The sequence below is a fragment of the Camellia sinensis genome, chromosome 5, assembly GCF_055761805.1.
Source record: "Camellia sinensis isolate YWXY chromosome 5, ASM5576180v1, whole genome shotgun sequence".
NCBI lineage: Eukaryota > Viridiplantae > Streptophyta > Magnoliopsida > Ericales > Theaceae > Camellia > Camellia sinensis.
In genome coordinates, this window is record NC_138965.1 from 140,373,507 (window position 1) to 140,400,374 (window position 26,868).

The 26,868-nt window shown below is 33.9% G+C and overlaps 1 protein-coding gene across 1 annotated transcript; it reads right to left on the minus strand.

Annotated features, from left to right (window-relative positions):
- Positions 1–4,891: 4,891 nt before the first annotated feature.
- LOC145791724 (putative 3-hydroxyisobutyryl-CoA hydrolase 3) lies at positions 4,892–23,359 on the minus strand. Its single transcript, XM_082872146.1, has 14 exons — positions 23,304–23,359; positions 23,244–23,256; positions 20,428–20,496; positions 19,126–19,189; positions 18,871–18,950; positions 18,261–18,344; positions 15,786–15,870; positions 12,953–13,038; positions 11,675–11,796; positions 11,456–11,516; positions 10,870–10,968; positions 10,204–10,305; positions 9,608–9,649; positions 4,892–5,211 (listed from the first exon to the last, which is right to left on the minus strand). The coding sequence occupies exons 1-14, from the start codon at positions 23,357–23,359 to the stop codon at positions 5,071–5,073; spliced, it is 1,104 nt and encodes a 367-aa protein (XP_082728272.1). The 3' UTR covers positions 4,892–5,070.
- Between the last annotated feature and the right edge of the window lie 3,509 nt (positions 23,360–26,868).

Genomic DNA, 26,868 nt, shown 5'->3' on the forward strand with positions numbered 1-26,868 from the left:
TTGGGCTTTTCTTCTAAAAACTAAAGATCAAGTTCTAGAAGTATTTATGCATTTTCAGGCCATGGTTGAAAGAGAAACAGGGCAGAAATTGAAGTGTATCCGATCAGACAATGGTGGTGAATACATTGGGCCATTTGATGAGTATTGTCGCAGCCAAGGTATTCGGCACCAAAAGACAGTTAAGAAGACTCCTCAACAAAATGGGGTTGCCGAGAGGATGAACCGCACCATTGTGGAAAGAACAAGGTGTTTGCTTTCACAAGCTAAATTGCCAAGATCCTTTTGGGGTGAGGCATTGAAGACAGCGGTTGACATGATCAATTTGTCACCTTCCTATCCTTTGAATGGTGATGTTCCAGAAAGAGTTTGGACCAGTAAAGATGTGTCTTATGAGCACTTGAGAGTGTTTGGTTGCCGAGCTTTTGTTCACATTCCAAAAGATGAGAGGTCCAAGCTTGATAGCAAGTCAAGACAATGTATTTTTCTTGGCTATGGGCGTGATGAATTTGGGTATAGATTGTGGGATCCGGTCGACAAGAAAGTCATTCGAAGCCGTGATGTTGTGTTTCTTGAAGACCAAACAATTGAAGACTTTGGCAAAGGTAATCAACCGGAGCCAAAAACTAGTGACCTCATTGACATGGATCCATCTCCTTCATCTTCAGTTGATGATGAAAATGGGGGAGATGTGCAGCCACCTATTGAAGATGTAGAGGATGATGCTAATCCTAATGAAGTTGAGCCAGAAATTGAGGAAGAACATCCAACTCAAGAACCGCCACCACAACTTGAGTTAAGAAAATCTACAAGGGACCGGCAACCTTCAAGAAAGTATCCTCCCAATGAATTTGTGTTGATTTCTGATCAAGGGGAACCGGAGAGCTACCAAGAAGCAATTGAGCATGCAAAGAAAGGTGATTGAAAAAAGGCTATGGAAGAGAAGATGAATTCCTTACTTGAAAACCAAACTTATGATTTAGTGAAGTTGCCTAAAGGGAGGAAAATTCTGAAAAATAAGTGGGTTTTCAAATTGAAGAATGATGGCAAGAATCTGAGGCACAAGGCACGTCTTGTTGTGAAAGGCTTTGGGCAAAAGAAAGGTATTGACTTTGACGAGATTTTTTCACCAGTTATAAAGATGTATTCTATTCGGGTTATACTGGGCATGGCTGCAAGTATGAACCTTGAAGTTGAGTAACTTGATGCGAAAACCGCATTTCTTCATGGTGATCTTGAAGAAGAAATTTACATGGAGCAACCGGAAGGTTTTGTAGAGAAAGGGAAAGAGAAATTTGTTTACAGATTGAAGAAAAGTTTGTATGGCCTCAAGCAAGCCCCGCGACAATGGTACAAAAAATTTGACTCTTTCATGATGCATAATGGTTTTTTTAAAACCACTTCGGACCATTGTGTGTTTGTGAAAAAATTTTCAGATGGCAAATTTATTATTCTTTTGCTTTATGTTGATGACATGTTAATTGTGGGTCAAGATTTTACCATGATAAACATGTTGAAATTGGAGTTGAGCAAATCTTTTGCTATGAAAGATTTGGGGCCGGCAAAGCAAATTCTTGGTATGAAAATTGTTCGTGATCGCAAAGAGGGGCTGATTTGGTTGTCTCAAGAAAGCTACATTGAGAAAGTTCTTGAGAGGTTCAATATGGATAAAACAAAGTCGGTTGGTTGTCCACTTGCGGGTCACTTCAAGCTTAGTTCGAATCAATGTCCTACAAGTGAGAAAGACAAAGAAGAGATGTTGAAAGTTCCTTATACTTCAGCAGTTGGTTCTTTGATGTACGCCATGGTTTGTACAAGGCCGGATATTGCTCACGCCGTTGGTGTGGTGAGTCGTTTTCTCTCTAATCCGGGTAAAGAACATTGGGCAGCGGTAAAATGGATTCTAAGGTATCTTCGAGGGACTTCGAAGGTATGTTTGTGTTTTGGAGATGGTAAGCCGATGCTTGATGGGTTCACTGATTTTGACATGGTCGGTGATGTTGATTCTAGGAAATCTACTTCGGGGTATTTGATGACTTTTGCAGGGGGAGCTGTGGCATGGCAATCTAAATTACAAAAATGTGTTGCTCTCTCAACTACCGAAGCTGAATTTATTGCTATTACAGAAGCTTGCAAAGAAGAGTTATGGTTGAAGAAATTTTTGCAAGAGTTGGGTTTAAAGCAAGAAAGGTATGAGTTTTATTGTGATAGTCAAAGTGCTATTCACTTGAGCAAAAATTCTACTTTTCATTCGAGATCGAAACACATTGATGTGAGATACCACTGGATTCGTGATGTGTTAGATTCGAAATTGTTGCAACTCGAAAAGGTTCACACGGATGATAATATTTCGGATATGTTGACAAAGACTTTGTCGAGGGACAAACATTTGAAGTGTCGAACTTTGGCAGGTATGGTTGATATCTCCACCTAAGTCTGTAGGGAGAGAATTGTTGGGTATGCCTCCTTATTGGAGTGTGGGACCCAATTGGTTTGTTAAAGAATTTTAATTTGACTTGATTTAGGTATAATATATTTTTATATATTATATTTGAGGAGACTCAATTCAGTTTGGTAACAATTAGGTTTGATTACAAAATTCAAGATTCAACAATATATATAAATATATTGTATTTGTTTTCGATGCACATGGTAGCAGCTAATTGATTTTGGTGAGATAGGGCTTGGTATGATTTATTCGGTGCTATGAGGTTGCTACAAATCTGTTCCACTTTTTCGGAAGTGGTGCGCCTGTTGATTTGCTAATTCGTTTGTGCTTTGGAATGTTTTTCGGTGCATCTTCTGCTAGGTGTTTTGGTGAAGTTGATTTGGGTTCGTTTTTTTTTTTGTCTTCTTCAACTCTGATTCTGAAGATTTTGGTTCATCTATTTGGTGAGGTCTTTCCTCTTTGTTTATTTGTGATTATTTGGAATTCACCTAAGGGTGGTTTGGTAAGTCCATTAGTGTCTCGTTTGTAATCGTTTGGAACTTATTTGGTTGATAGTGGAATCGGATTTCGATCCCGTAGACGTACCTCACATTGAGGGAACCACGTAAAAATTCTTGTGTTGCTTTTGATTTAATTTTTCCGCATTAGTTTTTATTCCCATTTATTGATTTACTTGTGGGGAATCACATATTTTCCCTAACAGGATTCACATACTTAAATAACAAAAGATATATATATATAGAACATTTTAATTTCATAAAAATATAAACATAGTATCATATTAGTTCTACAATAGCAACGTGTCTTTCCACAATAGCAATATACTATTCTAGAATTTAAACAATTATAAGAAAACTAGTTCCACTATAAGTATTTCAACCATTATAAATTAAAACTAAAAACCAACAAACAAAAATAATAAAAGAAGATACTATGCAGATTTAGGTTTGGATTTAGGTTTTATATGGAATAGAGAAGATACTATACGGGAGGGTATACAATATAAATATAGGATATTTGTATACAGTTCGGATCGATTCCAATCCGGAACCAATCCGTGGATTACGGATTTTTAATTTTTCAATCTGGAACCGAACCACGGATTCAAAAAATCAATCCAAACTTACCGGATTGGATTAGACTGGATCGAATTATAAATTTTACGGATTCCTTATTCAGCCCTAGAAGTGATTAAGTATTTTTTGTCGTGGAGTGTCCGTGATTAATAATCTTAAAAAGAATATTGCAGAAATCTCAAATATTATTTTGGTTGATGTTAAAAAATAATAATAATAATAATAATAATAAATACTGAAAGTAATGTCCGCGAGGGAGTGGCTGTGTATATAAAAATCTTGCTGACACAACTTCAAAATGTCACGGAGTGACCATGTATTTTGATCAAATGTGGATGTTCTCGATTTTCAACCTTTATCCTATCTTCTTTTCTTTGCATGTCAAAGTCATGTTTATCTCCATATGATGTTCTGCTTCTAAATTTTTCTGTCATTCTATCTAAATACACTTTCGACCAAATGATAATCTTATAAATTATGTTGTCTCAATATTCTCATATAATTTTATCACTAATAATGCATTCAAACAGAAAGTCAGAAATAATTTGGAGAGGTATTCCTAAACATATTGATCTGGTTCATTGTTTATCGCGGATACTATTATTATTATTTTTTTCTCCAACATCAATTTCCATACCTCCAGTTGGCCAAATTTATATATATATATATATATATATACATATATCAATTTAATGCAATTCGAATTTCAAGTGTCCAAAGCTGAAATTTGTACCCGCAAAAAAAAAAAAAAAAAAAAAAAAAATGCAAAACCAAAATATTTGGCCAAGCCAGGAAATTATTTAAATTCTAAATGTTTACAGTTAAAATTTTTAAAATATAGTCCTGATCTTATGAAATTTTTTGAACTATTACAAAAATATATATTGCAAGCTTTTAGGTTTTTTTATTAAAGCTTTGTTTAAGCAAACTCAAAATGGGATCGTGCATTAGGTGGCAAAAATAAGTTTTTACGTAGGGGAAAAAAAAGATAGTTAACCTTATGACGTTTGATCTCCTCCTTTAATATTATTCTTGAACCATTTGGGGAAACAAAAACCCTAAACATCTCTGAAAAATACATTTTTCACTATGGTAAAATGTTATTTTGCCAAGTTTGGGGCAAGTAGGGTGTTGATCGATGTTTCTCTTCGTTGTGAGGTTGAGAGAGGCTACAGTAGTGCCAAGCTAGTTGTCTCCGATAAGCAACAAACTAAGACCTAGTGCATAAGTAAACTCCTAAAAGCATAACTCATCTAAAAGAGTGATGTATGTAGCTTCATGTCCCATCCTATGCATTGTACCTCTTTCTATGCCTTGTATAAATCATATTCATCTACTGATTTAAGATCCTCGTGTATGTACTCAGCAATATTTAGAAAGGGTAAATATCTTACCCATTTTTTAAACTGAAAACATTAATGTTTCGGCATAATCCCAACAAATATCAAAAGGCATAATTAAAATAAGAGTACACATGCATTCCAATTAGAATTTCGTTTGCCCTCTAGTGTTCTTCATAGATTGTTTCACTTTTTGCTGCCTTAAAACTTAGAGCTTTGGTTTCATTGGATTACTTAGGCCTGATCTATTAGGAAGATGTAAATTTTCCCATTCATCATCATCCTCAGCTTCAGCAAAAAACTGATCTACCATTTCTTCACTGACTTGCCATAGTTGTGGAGGCTCCCACTGTAAAAACAAAAACAAAAGAAGAAGAAGAAACAAGTCATAGTAACAGTCAAATTACAAGCACGGTTCAAAGTAGTACAGGTTCATATTTTTTAGGCATATTGTAGACAAATCCTCTTCATTGTTGTAATTACTTCTATAATCCAAAGAACCTAAATAATGATAATTATTTGTTCAAACTTCAGTTGAGGGGAAAATTCTGACATTTTCTCAGTGTGTGCTGAGAGCTTTTGTTGTGCTGTGGATTCATGGCATCGTTTGATTGAAGTGACAAACTACAGCACAAATTAAGAAGTGAACATAAGTCATTCTTACGTTCGCTGTAAAGAAAAATGAAAACGAGTAAGTTTTTTTCTTGAACCGCTTCTACATTTCCGCATTGTTTTGTTTTTCTAGAATATACATCAAATAAAATTTATGTAAAGCAAATGTTTTCTCTAATATACTCTGTCATCACAAGAATGTCCACCAGTCAGGAACATTTGACATCCCAATCAACTGAGTTAAGGGAGCGTATGATCGTAATTAATGATTTTATCAAATTTACTAATACATGTATTATCTTACATATTTGATTACAGATTTGTTTTGAAGTACTTTACATACTACATGATCGTCTATATTCTAAGATTCCAATCCTTATATTCTACAATGAATATCAGTTTTTCTAAATAACTGTAGAGATGTGGATCAGAAACTGTCAATATGACTACCAAATAACCTGTTGGACTACTAGCCCAAAACATATAGGGCTTGTTTGGTTTGTTTTTAGGAGAGTTGTTTTTGAAAAAAAATTTAGGGAGAGAGTTTAGAAATTTTTTTGGTTTGTTTGGTTGTATATTTTGGGAGAGTTGTTTTTTTGGGAGTTTGGGATGATTTGATATTTTGGGAGAATTTGAGTAGATGTGTGTGAGAGAATAAGTGATTGAGAAGGAGAGAGGAGAGAGAAAAAGTGATTGATTGATGTGTGAGAGAGAGAGTGATTTTGAAATTTTTTTGAGAAAAACTCAAACCAAACAATTTTTTAGAAATTTTTTTCTGAAACTCATCTCTCAAATGCAAACCAAACATACCCATAATATCAAGTTTCACGTGATAAAATAGTCTTCTTCCTCCATCCCTTTGCTTAGGTTATATATATATATATATATATATATTATAGGCTGTAAGAAAAATTGATGTATATTATTGATTGATTGATTGTTACAAATGTGAGAGGCTCCTTATATAGGAGATATAGGTGTAGTAGGTGAAGTGGAGGTGGTAGTGGTGTAGGTGAAGTGGAGGTGGTAGTGGTGTAGTGGGTTAGGTTTAGTGGAGTAGGTGAGGTGGTAGTGGTGTAGGTGAAGATAGTAGGTGAAGATAAATTCTAACAGCCCCCCGCAAACTCAAGGAGGATAGAAACTAACCAACTTGAGTTTGAAGAGAGGAACAAAACAAGAAAATACATAAAAAAAAGGATAGGAGACACTGTATGGTCATGTCAGACCGTTGGTGAAGACACTGTATGGTGGTGTCAGACCGATGTAGAAGACAGTTTATGGGGTCATGTCGGACCGTTGTAGAAGACAGTTTATGGGGTCATGTCGGACCGTTGTAGCAGACAATGTTGTGACAGTTGTTGTGACAGTTTACGGAGTCTTGCTGGACCCTTGTAGAAACTAACCGGAATTAATGTCGGGACAGTTTACAGAGTCTTGTCGGACCCTTGTAGAAACTAACCGGAATCTATGTCAGGACAGTTTACAGAGTCTTGCCGGACCCTTGTAGAAACTAACCGGAATCTATGTCGGGACAGTTTACAGAGTCTTGTCGGACCCATAAAGGAGCTAACCGGAATCAATGTCGGGACAGTTTACAGAGTCTTGTCGGACCCATAAAGGAGCTAACCGGAATCAATGTCGGGACAGTTTACAGAGTCTTGTCGGACCCTTGGAAAAGCTAACCGGAATCAAATGTCGGGACAGTTTACAGAGTCTTGTCGGACCCTTAAAAAGTCGCACCCTCAAAAGGTGTGCCCAATTTTGTCAAAAGGCGTGCCATCAAAAGGCGTGCCCAATTCATCAAAAGGCGTGCCATCAAAAGGCGTGCCATCAAAAGGCGTGTCCACTTTATCGAAAGATGTGCCATGAAAAGGCGTGCCAGTTTGTCGGGCGGCAAGAGGCGCGCGATACGCGTGGCTGCCGCGGCTATTTAACCAAGACGAAGGCTGAGGCTGAGGCATACCATTCTGAAACCTCTGAAACCAACCCTTCGCTGAAAAACTCTGCCTCTGCGGAGAGAGAAACTGTGGAACACTTTGTTGCCATTCTGTCACCAACCCTTCCGAACATTACCAGTCTGAAATTGCTATTTCGCTGAAACACTTAGCAACCCAAAAACATGGCCTCTTCTTCCCGTCCAGTTACCCAGAACCTGCTCACGCTCTTTCCAGAACTGAACGAGCCCACAAGAGAAATAACTGGTGCGGTGGCCAGTGAACCGCAACCAAACACCTCTGGTTTTGCTCCATTGAACTTTCCGATGCGGTCGGTGGAGCAAAAAATGGCGATGCAAACTGATATTGAGGCTAATCAGTATACTCTGAAGTCATGCGTGGAAACCATGACGGCGGTCACAAATTTGTCGAACCGGCTGCAGAGTAGGACAAATGAGGTGCAGCATTTAAACGCCCAACTGGCTCTGCTCCAACGCATGTATAAGGATGCGCGAGCAGAGATAAGCGTGCTAAGGGCAGAAAACAAAGAGCTGAAGCGGAAGGCCTCCGTGATGTTCCGATTTGGAGGGCCGCCATATGCTGCAGTGGAGGAGCAGGCAGGAGGCAACTTGCTTGGTGGTCTAGGAAGCACGGAGGCAACACCGTCAAGGGCCGGCCAGGACGGAGGCAAGAAGAAAAGACCGGCGGCTGAGTAGAGAAGAAAAAATCCCACTGTGGGTGTGGTGGTTTTGTTTTTGTGTTTTTGTGTTTTTTTTTTTTTTTTTTTTTTTTTGATGTAAAATGGTAAACGGGGGGAGCCCCGACATGAATAAAAGGAGTGTGGTGTGCAAGGTCGTCTTATGCCTGGTTGTTTTTTTTTTTTTTTTTTTTTTTTTTTTTTTTTTTGCAAAAATAAAAAAAGAAACAAAAAAATAATAATAATAAGAATAATAATAAGACTAATAAGAATGGGCTGTGCAATAGATTAAAAGAAACATAGATATATATAGATAGAGATATATTAAAATAAGAGAAAGTGGAGTGGGGTGGATTAAATAAAAAAAGGAAAAAGAAAAGGGGCTCTTTATGCAAGTGTATGTCGGCTAGTGGAAAAAAAGAAAGGAAAAGAGGGTGGCTGAATATGCCTTTCACTATGCTAAGGCCCATGGTAGAGAGAGAGTGTCTGCAATCCACAAAGCCAACATCATGCAGAAAACTGACGGTCTCTTTCTTAAGTGTTGTCGCGAAGTTGCCGAGAAGTATCCTGACATAACATATGAGGAAGTTGTTATTGACAACTGCTGTATGATGCTTGTGAAAAATCCAGCTCTTTTTGACCTTCTAGTGATGCCTAATCTGTATGGTGACATTATCAGTGGCCTTTGTGCTGGGTTGATTGGAGGCTTGGGCTTAACACCAAGCTGCAATATTGGTGAGGGAGGCATTGCTCTTGCTGAGGCTGTGCATGGTTCTGCACCTGATATTGCTGGAAAGAATCTGGCAAACCCAACAGCTCTAATGTTGAGTGCTGTAACGATGCTTCGCCATCTGGAGCTGCATGATAAAGCTGATCAGATACCATGTTAAAGTTGATGACAGATCTGGCTTCAACCCGCATGGTTTCGAGCCATGGCTTGTTCTAGAAAGAGAAAGTATGAGAGAGATCTTGCGAGTTGATGGAGGTCTCAAATTGGTTGAGGTCCGGCGGGCGGTCAAGGCAAAGTTGCCGCCCGCCGGAAGGCGAAGAATACCAAGAGCTTAACCTTGCTCTGATACCATGTAAGAAAAATTGATGTATATTATTGATTGATTGATTGTTACAAATGTGAGAGGCTCCTTATATAGGAGATATAGGTGTAGTAAGTGAAGTGGAGGTGGTAGTGGTGTAGGTGAAGTGGAGGTGGTAGTGGTGTAGTGGGTTAGGTTTAGTGGAGTAGGTGAGGTGGTAGTGGTGTAGGTGAAGATAGTAGGTGAAGATAAATTCTAACATAGGCTTTGCTTGGATTTCAGATTTGTGGAGAAATTTATGGATGAAGAAAAAAATAGAAAAATAGCTTTTATTTCTTTTTCTTTTTTTTTCTTTTATAAATTTCTCTACAAATTCAAGATCCAATGTTAATGTTGAAACAAAAGCAAGTAGTCTAATATAGGAATGCTAAAGGTAACATGCAATTATTATTATTTTTTTTTGGTACGTACCTTGGGCTTTTTATCTTTGTCAATTAGCATAGCTCTGGCACCCTGCAAGTTAATGTTACATGATTGAAAAACAAAGTTATAATTTACAATAAGATGAAATAAACTTATATCCTTTATGTACATGTTCTTTGTCACTTTCGTTTTTTTGTCAATTGTGTTCATAAAGTTCCTAATTTGAGTCAAATTAATCCAATTTTAGATGACCGTCTAAATCATTAAAGGATAATAATAAAAATCGGAAATGTTTCCTAAAATTTGAGTTTTCTAAAGTGACAACTTTATCAATTTAATACCTAAAATTGTAAGAATATGCTTTATCTTCTTCATTAGTGTTTAAGAATTAAAGTGACGGAATTAAAAAACTTGGGGAACTAATGTGACAAGGAACACATACTTCAAGGATTACATGTAGACTTTTATTATTACTGTGTTAATGATTTTAATGGTCCATTTGAAATAGAATTAATTTGACTAACAAAAAAAAACATAAACAAAATTAACATTTCAAGAATAAAAAATGATACCAAATCCATATTTTAAGGATCATACACATATTTTATCCTTTAGAATATATGTAAACGATAGATTCTATATACCTCATAGAAATCATTGTTGACCGTTCTTCGCATGAAATGACGAAAGAGAGTAAATTCACGACTGAGACAATGTTCAAGTTTTAGCACCCTTCCTTCTCTAATCTAATCAAGAACCAAACAAGATTATGTTAAGAGTGAAATGAACAAAGGTTGAATCTGTAGTGCGCACCTTCCAAGGGTGTGCATGATGCACACTTCAAAGTTAATGGTTTGATTAATGCAAAATTACAATTCAATCACATCAGACCATAACTCCAACAATTAGTGACTTCACTGAGTCATATCTAGGAGTTATGATCAGATGTAATTGGGTCGTAACTTCAACGAAATTGTATCGTAAATTTGCACACATCCTGTTGTAATCAAAATAGATGCTCATTATGTACAGAAAAATTATATTCATACACAAATCCATCTTCAATTTTGTTTTGTTTTGTTTTGAAATGAAATGTCCACAACAAGCCACATCATTATGTATGAAAATTATATATGAATTTTTTTTTGTATAGCATTACTCTTATATACACCTGTAAGAGGGTACACAATACAAACTGACACATAAACAAATGTGCCCTCTCATCTTAAATGTTGCTATAATGCACTTGTAACAAGGAATTTTCCAAATGAATTCAATGAAAATAAGAGAGCTTTTATTATTATTCTTACAGATCGTAAAGTAATTTTAAGGCTCGTTGGTGAAGCTGACTTCAAAGAACTTATTGCCTCAACAATCCACTTATCTGTTCCAGTTTCCATTTCTTCTTCCTAAATAAAAGAAAAGAACCAGTGAAAACTTATTGTTTGGGTTAGTTGCACTTTTGATTTCTAAAGTACATGCTCTTTGTCATTTGAGTTTTCAACATTTCAATTGTACTAATTTCATTGCCAAAGTATTGAATGTATCCTAAAGTAGTTCTCGAGCTGACATCATCCATAAAAGCTCAGAATCAAGGATAAATTTGGAAACAAAAGATATACTTCAGCAAAAAGGTTATTGCGATAACTTTTTGGATGACGAAGTTCAATTTTGTTTCCAAATTTAGCTTTGATTCTGATGGCTAATACAAATGGTGTCAAACACGGGACCACTTTAGGAAACATTCAATACTTTAGGGATGAAATTGACACAATCAAAATGTTGGAGACCAAATGATACGTAGTGCATAGTTTAGGAATCAAAAGTATAATTAACCTTTTTTCTGAGAAGGATAGATATATACCAAATGGAATAATTTTTGACAAGTTTACTTACTAGTGATGATAAGATTTCTTCAACTGTTTTTCTAGAAAAACACTTGTTGATGATCTCTACTCTGTTCATCAATAAATTTCACTAAAATCAAGAGCTTTGTCCATGATACAGTCCTATATAATAAAAATCCACAACAAAAGCACTAGAAATGCATATAAAAACAAATTGGTGAATGAGAGCCAACAAAAGGTTGAAGTAAAACAACAATAACTAAGTAACCTTTTATGAAAGCTATCTTGCTTTGCATGTCCTTTGTATATAAACTTGCTGACGAGCTTAGAAATGGTCAACATATCTGCAGCAACCAGCTCACATAGCGCATCTTCTAACGGTTGAAGATCCTAAGGTACAAAGGAAAGAGAGAGAGAGCGGGAGAGAGAGAGAGAGAGAGAACAAAAATATATTCTGTATTACACAAAAAGAGTATAATGAAAAGAAAAATGTTATATGTCGATTTATTGACAACATTTTGTATCTTCTCTACGTAGGTTCCTTAGAAATAATCATTAAAAAAATAATGATCCTAGTGAAAAAAAACGGTGAAAAACCATTGCTATATAGCGTTGGACCTTAAAACCTTTAATGTTCCAATCCTTTTCTTAGTTGCAAAGTCACTTTCTGAAAAGGAGTTGTCTACGAACATTATTATGAACCAAGTTTTGATAATTATGTTTTTACAAGTGGCCAAAATCATATTGGTTTATTTTGTAATATAGAATTAAATATGATGTATCACTATTATTACAATAAACACCCGTGGAATAAAGGAACAAAAGAGAAGTAAAATAAAGCACCGAAAAAAAAGGACATGACACTTCTTGGCCACCCAGACAGTAGAGTCGTGGGTGGTCAATTAGGTGGGTGATCAATTAGGTCACGCTCAATTGTTCATTGTTTAGTACTTTCAATATTATATTAATGGAAGCATTAAATACATTTTAATGTAGCGTGAGAAAAAATGATTAAAATTTTTTATTCCAACCAATTTTCCACCTATGTTCTAAACAATATTTTTCATAAAGTAATTTCAATATAATTTTTTATTCTCTTTTTAAGATTGTGCATAGCATGAAATTTATGCTAGTTTAAAAAGAGTGGTGCTATTAGGTCTCACTTTTTCAACCAAAACACTTCATATTTCATCTTTATTATGCAAATTTTGCACAAATGTCCAAACTGTCCCATCTCAGGAGGGAAAAACAAAAGTTTAAAGGTGAGCATTTTTCAAAAAATTATGATTGTTTTGTCATTTTAAACTTCATATCAACTGGGTCTAAACAAAATGGGCAAAATGATTAGGAATTGAAACTTCTATAGCACTATGTTCTTCTTTCCCTTGTGCACAATACTTAACATTTAAAAAGTATCTATACCATTTGTGAGTTAGAAGTAAATTTATTGGTAATATAAAATTATATTAAATAGTATGTTAACTCTTTTTCGTTTCTTGATTTCTGTTCATTGCACAAGTTTATTGCTAGTATCATTTTAGAATACCTTTGAAAGGACAAAGTGAGTTGCAAGGCCACATGCAAGCATTTCAATTCCATTAATTCTTGCTCCAGTAAGCCCTAAATATTCTCCTGTACAAGTTGGGCATGTGATAAATTATAAAGAAAAAATTATATATATGAGTTTAAAACATTGGACAATATGAGTTTAAATTATTGGACAGTTTTTGGTTCAAGCCCCAATTCAAAATAAGATAGAAACACATGATATTTTGATTAATTTGAACAATTCAAATGGTACAGTAACTAAAGAACAATTATGCAACTTATAAAAAAATGACTGTAATAGTTATAAGAAAATGACTGTAATAGTCATTGACAAGTCTAAAAGGAGCATTTGATTCCCTTTCCCTAAATGGTCTCCACAGCTAAGTCGAAAATGAAAACATAGGAAATCTTTTAAGAAGTCCTTATTTTCCCAAAATTGAAAATTAAAAAATTAAAAAATTAAAAGGGAGCTTTAGTTAGATGTTAGAGAGCTCCCTCATTATAAGATTATACTAGTACAAGGACACAAAAAAAAGTTTTCCAACTCCAATCCTGTAATATTTGGGAGGTATGACCAAAATACCCCCACCCCACAATAGTGCTTTAGCAAGTAACCCCTTACTTTTGAATTGCTTGGAATATTAAAATTCAAAAACATTTGATCTAGATCAACATTATTTTTTTTAATTATAAAAAAAAAAAATTGTATTTTTGAATTCATCTTGTCGAAATCTATCAAACAACACACATAATGAATAGAAATCTGAAAAAATTTGACAAAATTTTACTTGTTCACTGTTATCTCACATTTCTCCATAATAGAGTGAGGGCCACCACGAGAAGTGTTGGGAGAAATTCCTTTAGGGGCAGAAGGTTGACCTGAGGTGTCAATCACCTTACCTTAATCTCCAGTCACAAGAGTAGGGGCAGAACATGGGGATCTATGGCCATTGGCCTCAACATTCTCTTTCTTGGGAGAAGAAACCTCTTAGGAAGCCTAAGCCAATTCCAAACTTCCAATGTGGAGCAAGTAGCAGTATGAACCATCAAAGGAGTCTTCCAGAAGGAAAGATTGAAAGTTGGAGACGTCTTCCGTCTTCCTCATCCCTCTACTTGGTGAAGATAGCCTCAGCATTCTAATTTTGATGGTGGAGAAAGAAGTTTTCATTTCTCCCTCTTATCCAACTTCCTCTTGGCTTGGGCCATAACCTCAAATGACAGTACTGAACTTAAATTGAGGAACAACCATTTTGGCCACAATGGCTATAGAGGACAGACCACCAGATAAGTCAAAATAGAAGACCAACAAAAAAGGGATAAAATAGAGGCATACCAAAATTCTTAGCAAAAAGCAGGGTCTTGAATCCTCTGTCCTCCTGGCGAAGACCTAAGGCAATATTGTCTTTCAAACCATCCTCTAGGGAGATAGTAGACACTACAGAAAGAAGAAGAAGAAGAAAAAAAAAAAAACTGGTTGACACTAGAGGAAAAAACATTTCCAGAAGGCGAGCAAGCATACTTATTTGGAAAAGAGAGTCAGAGCCCAATCATTTCAGCATGTTGAACTTGGACTTTATGATGTCCAAATCCTTAGCTGTAAGGGTGCGAGCCTCTATAAGTACCAAATTATGTGCTTTCTAGGGTAGATTTTCCTCTCCCTCGTGATTAACAGAGGCTAGACAAGAGAGGTCTACAACAAAGTACAACTTAATCTTGGACATGATCTATTGGAGGGAATGAGACACAACTAGGAGATGGAATGTAATGGCAAGGGACACCCAAACGACAACTAAAGTCAATCCAATCAAACTGGAAGAGGATCTGGGAAAGGTCATTAGAAGAGAGACACACAGAAGAATCATAGGAGTCACTAGAAGAATTTAAACAGCTCAAAATCTTTGTCAGAGATAAGCTCATGAAAAGAGAAGGCAGTGTTAAGTTATGTGCTTGAGGATAATAGTGTCATTGTACTTATTCCTTTGTTATTATAAATACATGTGTTTAGAGAGGTAAGAAACCTAATTAGGTTTTGAGCCTCCTATTCCAGCAAATCTCTTCTCTCTCTGTCAACTCTTATGCTCCAAATTTAACTGTAAGACAAAGCTAGAACAAAGTAGTGCTTTTAAGAAACCTACAGCTCAAAAATCAAAACTATAAATTGCAGAAGATCCTCTTCGGATGGGACAACCACAAATGGTTAGAACACCAAAAACATGCAAATGTAAGACAAAACACAATAGCCATGTCAAATGTGGCATTAACGGTTCTCCTACGTGTCAAAAAATTAAAATTTGCCAATTACTCATTAAATGCATTACATCATTTCCCCAATATGTCACATTATACTGCAGATATGAGGGGGGGCAATTGATCAGGAAAATTTGAACAGTAAGCCTAAGGGCAGAGCTGGCCAAGGCTAGCAAGTCAAGTTTGACCCAAGAATCTTTCTTAGGTTAGGTGGGAAAGGAGGGAGATTTGAATTTGAAATACATGATTAAGAGAGTAAGGATAAACTTGTGATAAGATAAAAACAAAGAGCACACGATATCTAGAAGTGACAACCTTTGTCATCTCCACAATGCATGCCTAAACTTATGAAGTCAATAACATTATATAAACAAAGGGAAACACACCAAAAAGAGGTAAGATCTCAAAATGAGATCACTATCCTCATAGCTTTGGTCGTTGTGGGTAGTGAAGGGTAGTAAAGCATAAGGACCAAAATCTGAAAGTACACAATGAACTAAAAGTAATATAAAAATTATGAAAAGTCAAATAGTTTAAAAATCTAATGAAATTGTTACAGAAAAAATAAGAGTTAAAAGTGATACCAAAATAGCCTGGCAACCTAGAAAGAAAACATGTGGCACCAACGTCAGGAAAAAGTCCTATTGATGCTTCCGGCATGGCAAACACCTAAATTGGACATCACACAAATGAATTATGTTAGGATTTGTGCATGGTTGAAGTTTAAAGCAATGTATGTTTGATTGAGTTTTTCTTTCTTTTTTAATTTGTATTTTCAAATGCATATGCACTAATATTATCATACAAGTTACAGAAAGGTGGAGTATTACTGCAACATATATTCATGCAATAAATAATAATAATGTTTGTCAAGGTGCTAGACAAAATTTTAAACTCCACAAACTCTGGTTCTAAAACTCATTAACCTTATGGGTAAGTTTAGTCAAAGAAATAAGTATTTTTATTATGCAATCATGTCTTAAAACATACTTACAAAGATTAACATTTACAATCATAGTTATTTCAGTCTTCATGTCTTAAAACATACTTGAAATGAATTTTGGGTTGTTGGTCAAATTTTTTTTTTTTATAGTTATCTCATTCTTCACATATACAGCTGTGAGATGTGCAATCTATACACCATATAGAGGAGAAGCAAAGTTAATAAAAGGTTAATGTAATGGGGGACCGAAATTCATTTGAAGCATTGCTTTCAATATTAACAAAAGCAGTTGACTGGTTGAAATGAAGATAGTAAAAAAAAAGGAATAACTATTAGACTGGAAGATGGATTTTAAGGCTGTGTTTAGATCTTAGATTTGGGGAGGGAAAAGAAAAGGAGAGGGGGAAATGAATGAAATAGAAGCTAAGTTTTTTCACAAATCCCTCTTCATTTTTCTTTTCCTTCCAAAAATACCTTCATAAATTTAAGATCTAAACAGCATAAATATTGTAAACAAGCATTTGTAGGTGCATCCAAGTCATATGCAAGAGCCATGGTTAAGGTTTGAGAGCCAACAAGACCACTGTTGAAAATAACTCATTTAGAACTTATCATTGGCCCGTATACTTTAAAATGTCATCTTGGACTTATCAATACGGCTCGTATTGTTTAAAATGTCATTTTAACCCTATAAATTTAGATTTTTTATATGCTTTAAAATGCCATTTTCAACCTTTATATCGCTGTGGTTATTATGCCTAAGATTCCACTTTGAATTTGTACACTTGGTTAGTATGCATAAAATATCAATTTGAACTTGTTTACTGGGTTCGTTTGCCTAAAATGTATTTCAAACTAGTTAATTTGTTTAGTACACCTAATATATTCACTTTGAACAAGTCTGGTATGCCAAAAATGTAAATTTGAATTTGCTCATTTGGCTAGCATCTTTTAATTTCACATTGAAATTGTCTGTTTGGATACTATATATGTCACTTTGCGCTTGATAATTTGATTAATGTACTCAAAATATCCTTTAATGTCGCTTTAATTTTGAATGTTGAACTTTGTCGAAAATGCCATTTTGAACCTTTGGATTTAACTCACCTTTTGAATTTTGGGTCGTATGCACAAACTGTCATTATTCCAGACCTTTGGATTTAGATTTTATGCTTAAAATTGTTACCTCAAGCACATTTTTTCCCCTAACTATCAAGCAAAAATTTCCACTTTGAACTTACTTTGGCTAGTGAGCCCAAAAATGATTTCTCATGTTTTCAAGAAAATATTCAAAAAACTCATTTTCAAATGAAGAGCATCGAGGTCAGGGCCTACTTTTAGTAAGCAGTTTACCTTGTCAAATGATGCAAATAGCAACGCAAAATCAATGTGTGGGTACAAAGTTTTTCATTTCTTTTCTAACAAATGAAGCCGATCATTTTGTTTCTAACTTTGCCACAACCCATAAATGACAAGTAACTTATTCGGAAACAAGGTTACCTAGTTTTGGACAATGTAGGATGCTTAGCCCCTTCACTACTTCTAACCAAACCCCCCAACCTTTTTTTATTCGAATAGACAAATATAGAGTCAATTTTGACCTACCACAACTTAAGTCAAAGTTAGGTGATGCCTCATTTTTTATTTTGAGGACTTATTACTTTTCAAAACTCATATGTTAAGTCACATTTATGTTTGCATTTTGGACTCATTTTAATATAAACATCTAAAATCATATTAGGGTGTGACATAGTATAGTATAGTCAGAAAGTAATTAACAGAATTTCTTACGTTGAATTCCATAATTTTCAAATTATAGAAAATCTGTTGTACATGACTGCAGGACATTCCATTTACATGAATGTGGAATTGGAATAGCAAAAGTTATGTTGAAGAATTTGAATAAAGATGAATTTATTCTACTGTAAAAAAGTGTTTAACTATCTTCCCTTTTTTATGGGAGACAAATGCGACAAAATGAAAATGCTATAAATATTTAAATGTTAAAAAAGAAATTTAACTGCATCAAACAAACATGTAATTGGAAAATAATCAATCTATGTGCATATCAATTAACTAGAGCGTGCATAATGAAAGATAAAGGGTAGATAAATACAGTATGCTCAGTGACAATGCGAAACATTCCGAACATGGATAGTCCAGCACCTCCTCCCATTATAATTCCATTAATAAGGTAAACCTTCAATAACAATTTTAGTTAGATGAAATAAGCTAGCTATGACAAAAAGAGAAAACCAGGGCTTGTTTGGTTGTATTTTCATTTCATTTTGTCTGTTTTCATTCCAAAAAACACAGAAAATTTGTTTGGCAAACTGTTTTTGAAAACTATTTTCAGCAAAATTTTCTAAAAACAACCCACTTTTGAGGAAATCCAAAAAGTTGTTTTCAAATCTTTAAAAACTATTTTCGCACAAAAATAAAAATGATATGAAAATGCAATAATTCTAGGAACACAGATGTGTTTTGCAGAATGGAACACAAATGTGAGACAAAGGTGGGGTCCACATGTGAGTGCCACCATTTGGTCTCACATTTGTGTTCCATTCTGCTGTGGAACACATCTGTGTTCCTAGCACTCCTTATGAAATGATGGGTGTTTCCAAACTTTTCATAAATAAAAATAAAGAAATCGAAAACACAAGCAACCAAACAGGTCCGGTTGAACTTAAGTTACTTATAAATATATATATATATATATATCTCACCAAAGGTTTTTTATAAGTAGCCAGTAGATAATCTAAACAGAGTAGTTTTTGGTAAAACTTTGCAGCGAAGCTCCAATGTCCTAACACAAGTTAAAAGAGTTTTCATTTCAATACTAATTGATAACATATAGCATTTGTGCCATTAATGAAAGCTCAAATTAGAAGAAAGTTTGTTGTCTCTTCAAGGACAGGCAAAAGAAAAGGAATGATTTGTAAAACAAAAAAACACAAACAAACAAAGAAACATCTTATAACCTGCTATACTATATTGAACCACTCTGACAACATCTCCACCGGCACAAAATGCTTTTCCCTTTCCCTTTCAAAAATAAAAGCTAGATTAGAACTCATAAATTATTAATAACTACAGTAACGAAAATTAAACACGCAAAAAAAAGTGTACGTGCTTCATCAATGAACGGCAAATTAATCAATGAAGTTGCAGGGATGAGCAAATCATTGTTGAGGCATTAATTGGTTAAGCTGGCTATTTAACATTTATTTTTGCTTTGTCATGGTGATCTGATGGAATGTTAATTTGAACACAGGTGATGATTACAAAGGAATGCAAACCATAGCAAATGAGGCTAGTAGTAAGAGAGTTGCTATATATGATTGCAATATTTTACTAGAACTCTTCACCTCCTATGTGATTTTTTGTCATGGTGAGTCCTATAATTTTTTTTTTTTAAATATGCTGTGTTTTACATGTCCATATGTAATTTGTTGTGTGGATATACATAGGAGGTGAAATAATGTTCAGTGACAAATATCATTTTCTAGTAGTAAACTTCATTAGAAGCTATAGAGAAGGTGACAAGGTTTTTCGGTGCTTGTAGAGTATTTGCTTGGCTTGACTCGTTTGCATCCCTAATTATTGGATATCTGAAGCATTGCTCATAGTTTCCACTATTCAAATAGTCTTAACAATCCTACAATAATTTGTTCCATCTCCACCCTCAAATACATATTCTAAAATTTGAATATTTGCTAGATTCTAATCAATTTGTGCGAGCAAAAGAAATTGGTGTGGGGAAAAAGCACTAAATCCCTATGAGTCAGTCAAGCTCAGCCCCCGAGGTCTAACTCCAAGATCTCCTTACCCTATCCCCCTCCTTCCTGACCAAACAAACATAATAATAATGATAATTTGTTCATTCTATATTGAAGTAAATATATTAGAAAATATGGCAGTCGTAACTAAGATACAATAAGTGTTTGGTGTAAATACTACAAAGCCAATTAAAGTATTATGGTGTGAAATTAACACAAAGGATGAGATTTTTACATGGGAACTCTAGCTTTCTTTTAAAGTTGCATGTTTAATTGCAAAATTCTTTGTTTCTAAATGCAATACATTATTTATCATCCTTAGGGGGAGGAAATAGAAGCAAGCATTTCCCATTCAGTCGGTAATGAATCAATACAAAGGGAAAGTGTCTTCCATGGGAATCACAAGTTTCGAACAGGCTGATATTAGTTGGGTATGCTCCTTCCATAGGTTACTTTCTTGTACTGTGGGTGTTAGCAGACGTTTTTCAAAAATAGTTGTCTTACCTTAAAAATTACAAATTTGATTTTAGAATCATCCTCATACACTCTCAAGGCTGCTCCAATTTGAGAAATCTGCACATGAAACAAAAAAATAAATAGATTTCATTCTCTAAAAGTATAAATTAAGATTAGTTAAATAGAATAGACATGCCAATAAGTTGTATCCTTTCTAATTAGCCTTTCGCATTGACATTGTCATATAAACTGATCCACAAAAATGACATCTTTTAAACCAAAAGAGAGCCGCACACATGGATAATTACAAATTAACAAAATTATCAAACTTCGTATATTAATTTAAATTATCACTTTCGTAAGAAAAAAATGTCTCTATTTTTTAGAAAGGAGGAGCTCATTCTTGTCTTCTTCCTGAATATGATAAAAAGAAAGATATTCGTATAATGTCTTCAAAAATGACACAAAGTTCAAGCTATATTTGTCTTCTTTAAAAATATGACACAAATTTTGATAATTTATACAGTTTTCTTTTTCTTTTTCTTTTTCTTTTTCTTTTTCTTTTGCCTTCGTCTACATCTTTTGTCAATTGATAAAAAATTCTCCATATACATTGAACTGGTTGATTTTCATAGCACACCCGTAAGGTGTGCACACCTTCTAGTATATATATATAGTGTTTAAATATTCAAGACAAGCAACAATGGCAACAACTAAACATCGTTTTCATGATTTTTACACAGGTTACAACCACTTAAGGCTGTGTTTGGTTCATGAATTTTGGAAGGAATTTAGAAAAAAAAGAAGAAAAATGTAGGTGAAATGTGAATGAAATATAATTATATTTTACCTAAGTTTCATACACTTTTTTCCTTTCCCTTTCCAAATCCCTGAACCAATCAGACTTACATGTCATGCCTCTCAGTTTGGATGGAGGAGTTTGGTGAGAAGAGAAAAGAAATTGTAAGAATAGAAACTCTTTCACTTGTTTGGATAGTTAAATAGATGAAAAATGGTGAGCTAGGTTACACGGACTCGGGTACGGGTATCGGGTGCGGGTGCGTATCTAGGGGTCGGACACTTCAAAATTAAAAATTAAGGATACGTGGATATGTATTCAAATTTGGATACGGGTACGGGGATATGTTAAATAGTTTTTTTTTTTTTAAATATATTTATTATATGAAGATGAGTTATATTATATAAATAACAAATAAAAATCTATGGAGATGAGTTATATTATATATATTTTTTTTATAAATATTTTTATTTTAATATACATTAATTATTTAATTTATTTATTATATTTTTTAAACAATGTGTTCTAATTAATTTTTTTATTTTATTTTATATACATGTGTTTATTTTTTTTATTAATATATATAAGTATATATTATCTTATAAATATATTATATGTTATATAATAGTTATTATTATAGTTATTATAATAAATATATTATATGTTATATAATAATTATTAAATATATATAATAACAATATTTATTATTATAGTTATTAACTATTAATAGTTTATTAACTATTATTATTATAGTTATTATAATAACAGATAGATACGAATAGATAGACAGAGTCAGGAAGAAGATAAAACGACAGAGAGAGGGAGAAGGAGAAAAGGTGAAGCGATCGCGATCGCGATCGCGAGGGAGAGAGAGAAGGCGAGAAATAGAGACCGGATGGAGCTTCGATCGACTGATGGAGCTTCAATCTTCGACTGGATCGACCTGATAGAGCTTCGATTGGAGGTCTTCGATCTTCGACTGGATGGAGCTTCGACTGTATTAACTGGATGGAGCTTCGACCAGGTTCCCTCTTGCTCTCTCCTCTTTCATTTCTTTTGCTGTTTGTGAAGAGCCGTGTCCGAGATCGAACAGGCGAATCCGACACAAATCCCACACCCGCACCCGTGTCGTGTCGACACGGGTGCTTCGCCCAAAAGTGGCGAGTCCATGTAACACAGATGGTGAGAAAAGGATTCCCATCAACCCCATGTTTTGTTTCCCACCAAAAGTGGTAAGATTTGGTGAGAAAGGAAACTGAGTTTAATGAAAATTTTCTAAAATATGAAAATTATCCTTATGAAAAAATTATTTTGATAAAATAAAATACAAGACAATACAATACTTTCCTCTTTTTTTTTTTCTTCCTCTATCCAAACAAGATAGGTGAATTCATCCAAACTTAATGGTGAGAAAAAATAAATCATTTCCTTTTTTTCTCACCTAGGTAAAAACATAATTATTTCTTTTCTCACCTCACAATCCAAACGGGGTGTAAGAGAAAATTATTGAATGCTTGACAAAAAAAAACAGTTTCTAAAACCAAATTGTGATGAAAAATGCTACATACACCAATTGGTATACCAATTAGTGTGTTAAAGATGATGTAGCTTAATTTTAAAAATTTTGGATATTTGTAATTTGTATAATAGGTAAAATTAGTAATAATATCATACTAATTGGTATAACAATTGATACATGTAGCACCACCAAATTGTGATGGTGACCTTAAATATTTCCATATGTGTGGTTTAAATTCCAAACCATGAGAAAACTGAAAATAGACTTAGGCTGTGTTTGATTTAGAGATTTGAAAAGTGATTTGAACGGTGAAAGTTTCACCTATATTTTTTCTTTTCATTTTCAAATCCCATCTCAAATCTCCAAACCAAAGTGTTTGGCTCACTGTAATGAAAGTGAATTGGAATGGTGAATAATATTGTATTTGTAATAGATTTTACATAGATAAAATAAAAAATAAAAAATAAAAAATAGTAAACATTGCATTCCTCCATTCCAGCTAAATCAAATGAAAAACATAGAATTAATGAGGGAAAGAATGTGAACCTTGGCTTCCGATTAAAGAATTCATATGTTTGCAAAATGCAATCCCTAGTAGTAGCAGACCTGAGCAAGCTCACAGCCACAGCCACACTCAAAACTCCAAAACCCACCACCGTCATGGTTGGAGGAGCTGTGTGTATGGTGGCACCTATGGACGTTTCAGCCACAGATGTGTGTGTGTGTGTGTGAGAGAGAGAGAGACAGAGAGAGAGAGAGAGAGAGAGGGGCGTAATGAAGTCAATGGGTGCAATGGCAATTCCGCCCGACCCGATCCACATCTTGCCGCAGATTTTTTGTTAAATTGTAAAAAGTGAAATAAATAAAAATTATGACAAATTATGTAAATGGTCCTTATAATTTATATGTTATGTCATTTTGATAATTCTAATTTTAATTTGTTCGTTTTTTATCCTGAATTTTAAACTTTGTATCATTTTGGTCTAATTGAAAACGGAAGTTAAGAAATTAGATGAAAAATTTGCACAAGAATGACATGTGATTGGTTTTTAAGGGTAAAACAGACATTTGGCTTTCTTTTTGAGCTTTTTCTTTGCTTGTGATTGAACAGAACCACTGACCACCGTCGTGCGCCGTTCCACTGCCTTCTGCTACCGTTGCCTCAGCCAAACAATAATCCCAACATGAACAGATCATCATAACTATCAAAAATTACAAAACAAAATCCAATTTTCAACCCTAGATCAAAAATCACAACACAAAATCAACCGACAAACCCTAGCCACGTCTTCAAATTTGAAACCCCATATGTACAAATCTCCATAACTAACAAAAGAAAAGGAACAAAAACAGAGAAAGAGATGGAGAATATGAGCGAAAGAAAAAAAAAAAAGGATCACCATCATTGATTGCTCCGTCGCCGTCGTAGTTGGTTGCGTCGTTGATTAGGCATTTTCTAATAATCAACAACAATGGTCTTGTCCACAACAAAATCATTCAATGTTACATTTAATTTTCTATCGACATGTGAATTTGAAGCTAAAGCTGAATCTAAAGAGTCGAATTCAATGATAGACAATGGGGATATGTGAGACAATAAGCTTCAAAGTCCTCTGCCACCAAAGAAGAGTGGTTTTGATTGTGATTGTAACTCTTCCTTGACGAAGCAGTCATGGATTTGAATTCAAGCTTCTTCAAATCGCAAGCCCTGGCACCTTCTTTGATGGTGTTGTAAGTGCATAACCAGACCCTTTTTCCAGTGAAAGGGTCTCAAATCTTGGCAGCCTATTTGCTACATTTTCGCTGTTGAACCCCTTTGTATTTCGACCTAGATGGCCTTGGTCGATTAGGGTTCAGGGTTTTGGTTAAAACTCTTTTCTTTTAGAGAATTTCTTTCCATCGCGTCACCCTACCTCTCCTACAATCGCAACGCCACCACCTCGCTCCTTTCATTCCAAACTCACGACAACAACTGCCTTGCCATCCCTTATAGGCCATCGACGACACCTCCTCTTTATCCCCCCCTCTCTCTCTCTCTCTCCTTTGTACATATATATATATATATACATATACATATATGTCATTGGGTTAAATGGGAGTGAGTTAACTCACTCTGAGTTAGATGGATAAATCATTGAGTTAATTGAGAGTGAGAGCAAAATGTCTGTTTTGCCCTTGGAAACCAATCATATGTCATTCACGTGCAAATTTTCGTCCAATTTCTTAACTTCCATTAATTGGACCAAAATGATACAAAGTTCAAAATTCAAGGTCAAAGTTGAGCAAATTGAAATTAGAGGGACCAAAATGACATAACGTGTAAACTACAGGGATCATTTGCATAATTTATCCTAAAAATTAAGTTTGTTGTTTACCATGTGTTAAATTAGTACATTTTATATTTTTTTTTATAAAAAAATGTAAAATATAGATTGAGTTTAAAATGACATGATAAAAAGATAATGTGATTTAAATGAAATAATTATGACCTAAATAAGATAATATGCTAAAATAATATGTGTTATTTTAACACATGCCAAATAGTGCCTAATAATGAAAATTATAAGGAAGTTAATCCCGTGTGTGGTTTAATTTTCTTAAACCTATTTCATATATATTTTTTAAATAAAATAAAATTAATTTGATGAAATAAATAAACAAAAAATCAATATTTTGAAAAGTCATGAATAATTTTAAAAAATGTTAAAATATTTTTTGATATTATTTTTATCAAACATTTTGAGAAACAAACCAAATATGGCTTAATTTTTTTGTATAACTCATAATAGCATGATAATTTATTTATTTTTAGATCGGAAAGAAAATTTTCATTACAAAACCGATAAAAGATCAAATCAATTTGGTACAACGGTATCACAAGATCTTAAAAAAAAATTAAAACTTTCATAGAAGAAAGTTGCAAAAATTATAGGAAAATACAATAAAATTTAAATTTATTAAAAAAGTAGTTAGAATTCTTATTTTCTTGTAAAATTTTCATCATAATTAAATTCATAAAAGAATATGTATTTTATTTTCCTTTTATTTTATTTTACTTCACTTTTTATCATTTATTTATTTTTAATAAATGGAGCCTAGGTAACTATTTCTATAACAAATTTAAACTTTCTTATATTTTCTTGTATTTTTTGTTAGAAACTAGTATAAGCTTAATTACCATGTTATCATGAATTGTACAATAAAATTAACTTTTTTATAACTTTCACTACTTTTATACTAAACAAAATTAGAAGAAAAAAAAAATTATTATTGTTATTTTTTATTTCCCTTACTTTTCACCATTTTCATCCTAACTAAACTTTTTAGAGTAGAGAAAAAAACAAATACAAAATTGCAAACCAATGTGATCCCGACTAAATCACATATTTAACTCACTTCTTTACTTCTCATATTATATCATTTTATAACTTATCAATTATTATTCATAGTATATCCTATTATTCATAACATCTATACTATTATATTAAGTGAACCTTAGATTTGGTCTCTTGAAGCTCCTGTCATGTGGAATTTAGGTGAATTACATTAAAAAAAAAAAAAGACTCACGTTTGCTAATTTTCCTAACCAACTACTTAATACTCAACTTCAAGACGAATTTAAAAAAAAAAAAAAAAGAAGCCCATTTTCCATGTTCCTACTACAGTTTCTACCACCCTCTTTAACTGTTTTTAAAGGAACTAAATGGAGACATATCAGGGATCATGTTCATTTCCAAATTGGAAAGTAAGTTCTAAAGCATTTGCCAGTATAGTTTGCATAATAACACATGGTATGCATTTCTTGGGATGTTTGATGTGGCAATTAATCATATTTTGGAAGTCCTGGCCTGTGGCCATCAATCGAAGACAACACAAGAGTTATTTCTGAGGAACTTTTTTCAAATTGTTCAGGTAATGTGTAACTGTCTAATAACCATCTCCCTCTGTATTTTTTAGTTTCTTCTCTCTTTCTATAATAATTTTCTCTTTCAAAGCCATGCCAAAACAAAATTGTTAAAAACAAAAACAAAAACAAAAAAGTGGGGGAAGAGAGATATAAAGACACAAACTACCACTGCACAGGAAGAGTTCCTAACTACCATTGCACCAGTCGAGAGTTTTTAGTAAGACATGAGGCAAACTCTCTTCTCCTCTTCTCTTCTCTCTCTTC

What these genes read in the sequence shown, in the direction of transcription:
- LOC145791724 (XM_082872146.1), bottom strand. Translation starts at nt 23,359, where the DNA reads ATGACGGTGGTGGGTTTTGGAGTTTTGAGTGTGGCTGTGGCTGTGAGC. An exon ending in GGTTCAATATAGTATAGCAG is followed by an intron (nt 18,951 to 19,125) that starts GTTATAAGATGT and finishes AACTTGTGTTAG; the next exon opens with GACATTGGAGCTTCGCTGCA. An exon ending in TCAACAATGATTTCTATGAG is followed by an intron (nt 9,650 to 10,203) that starts GTATATAGAATC and finishes ATTAACTTGCAG; the next exon opens with GGTGCCAGAGCTATGCTAAT.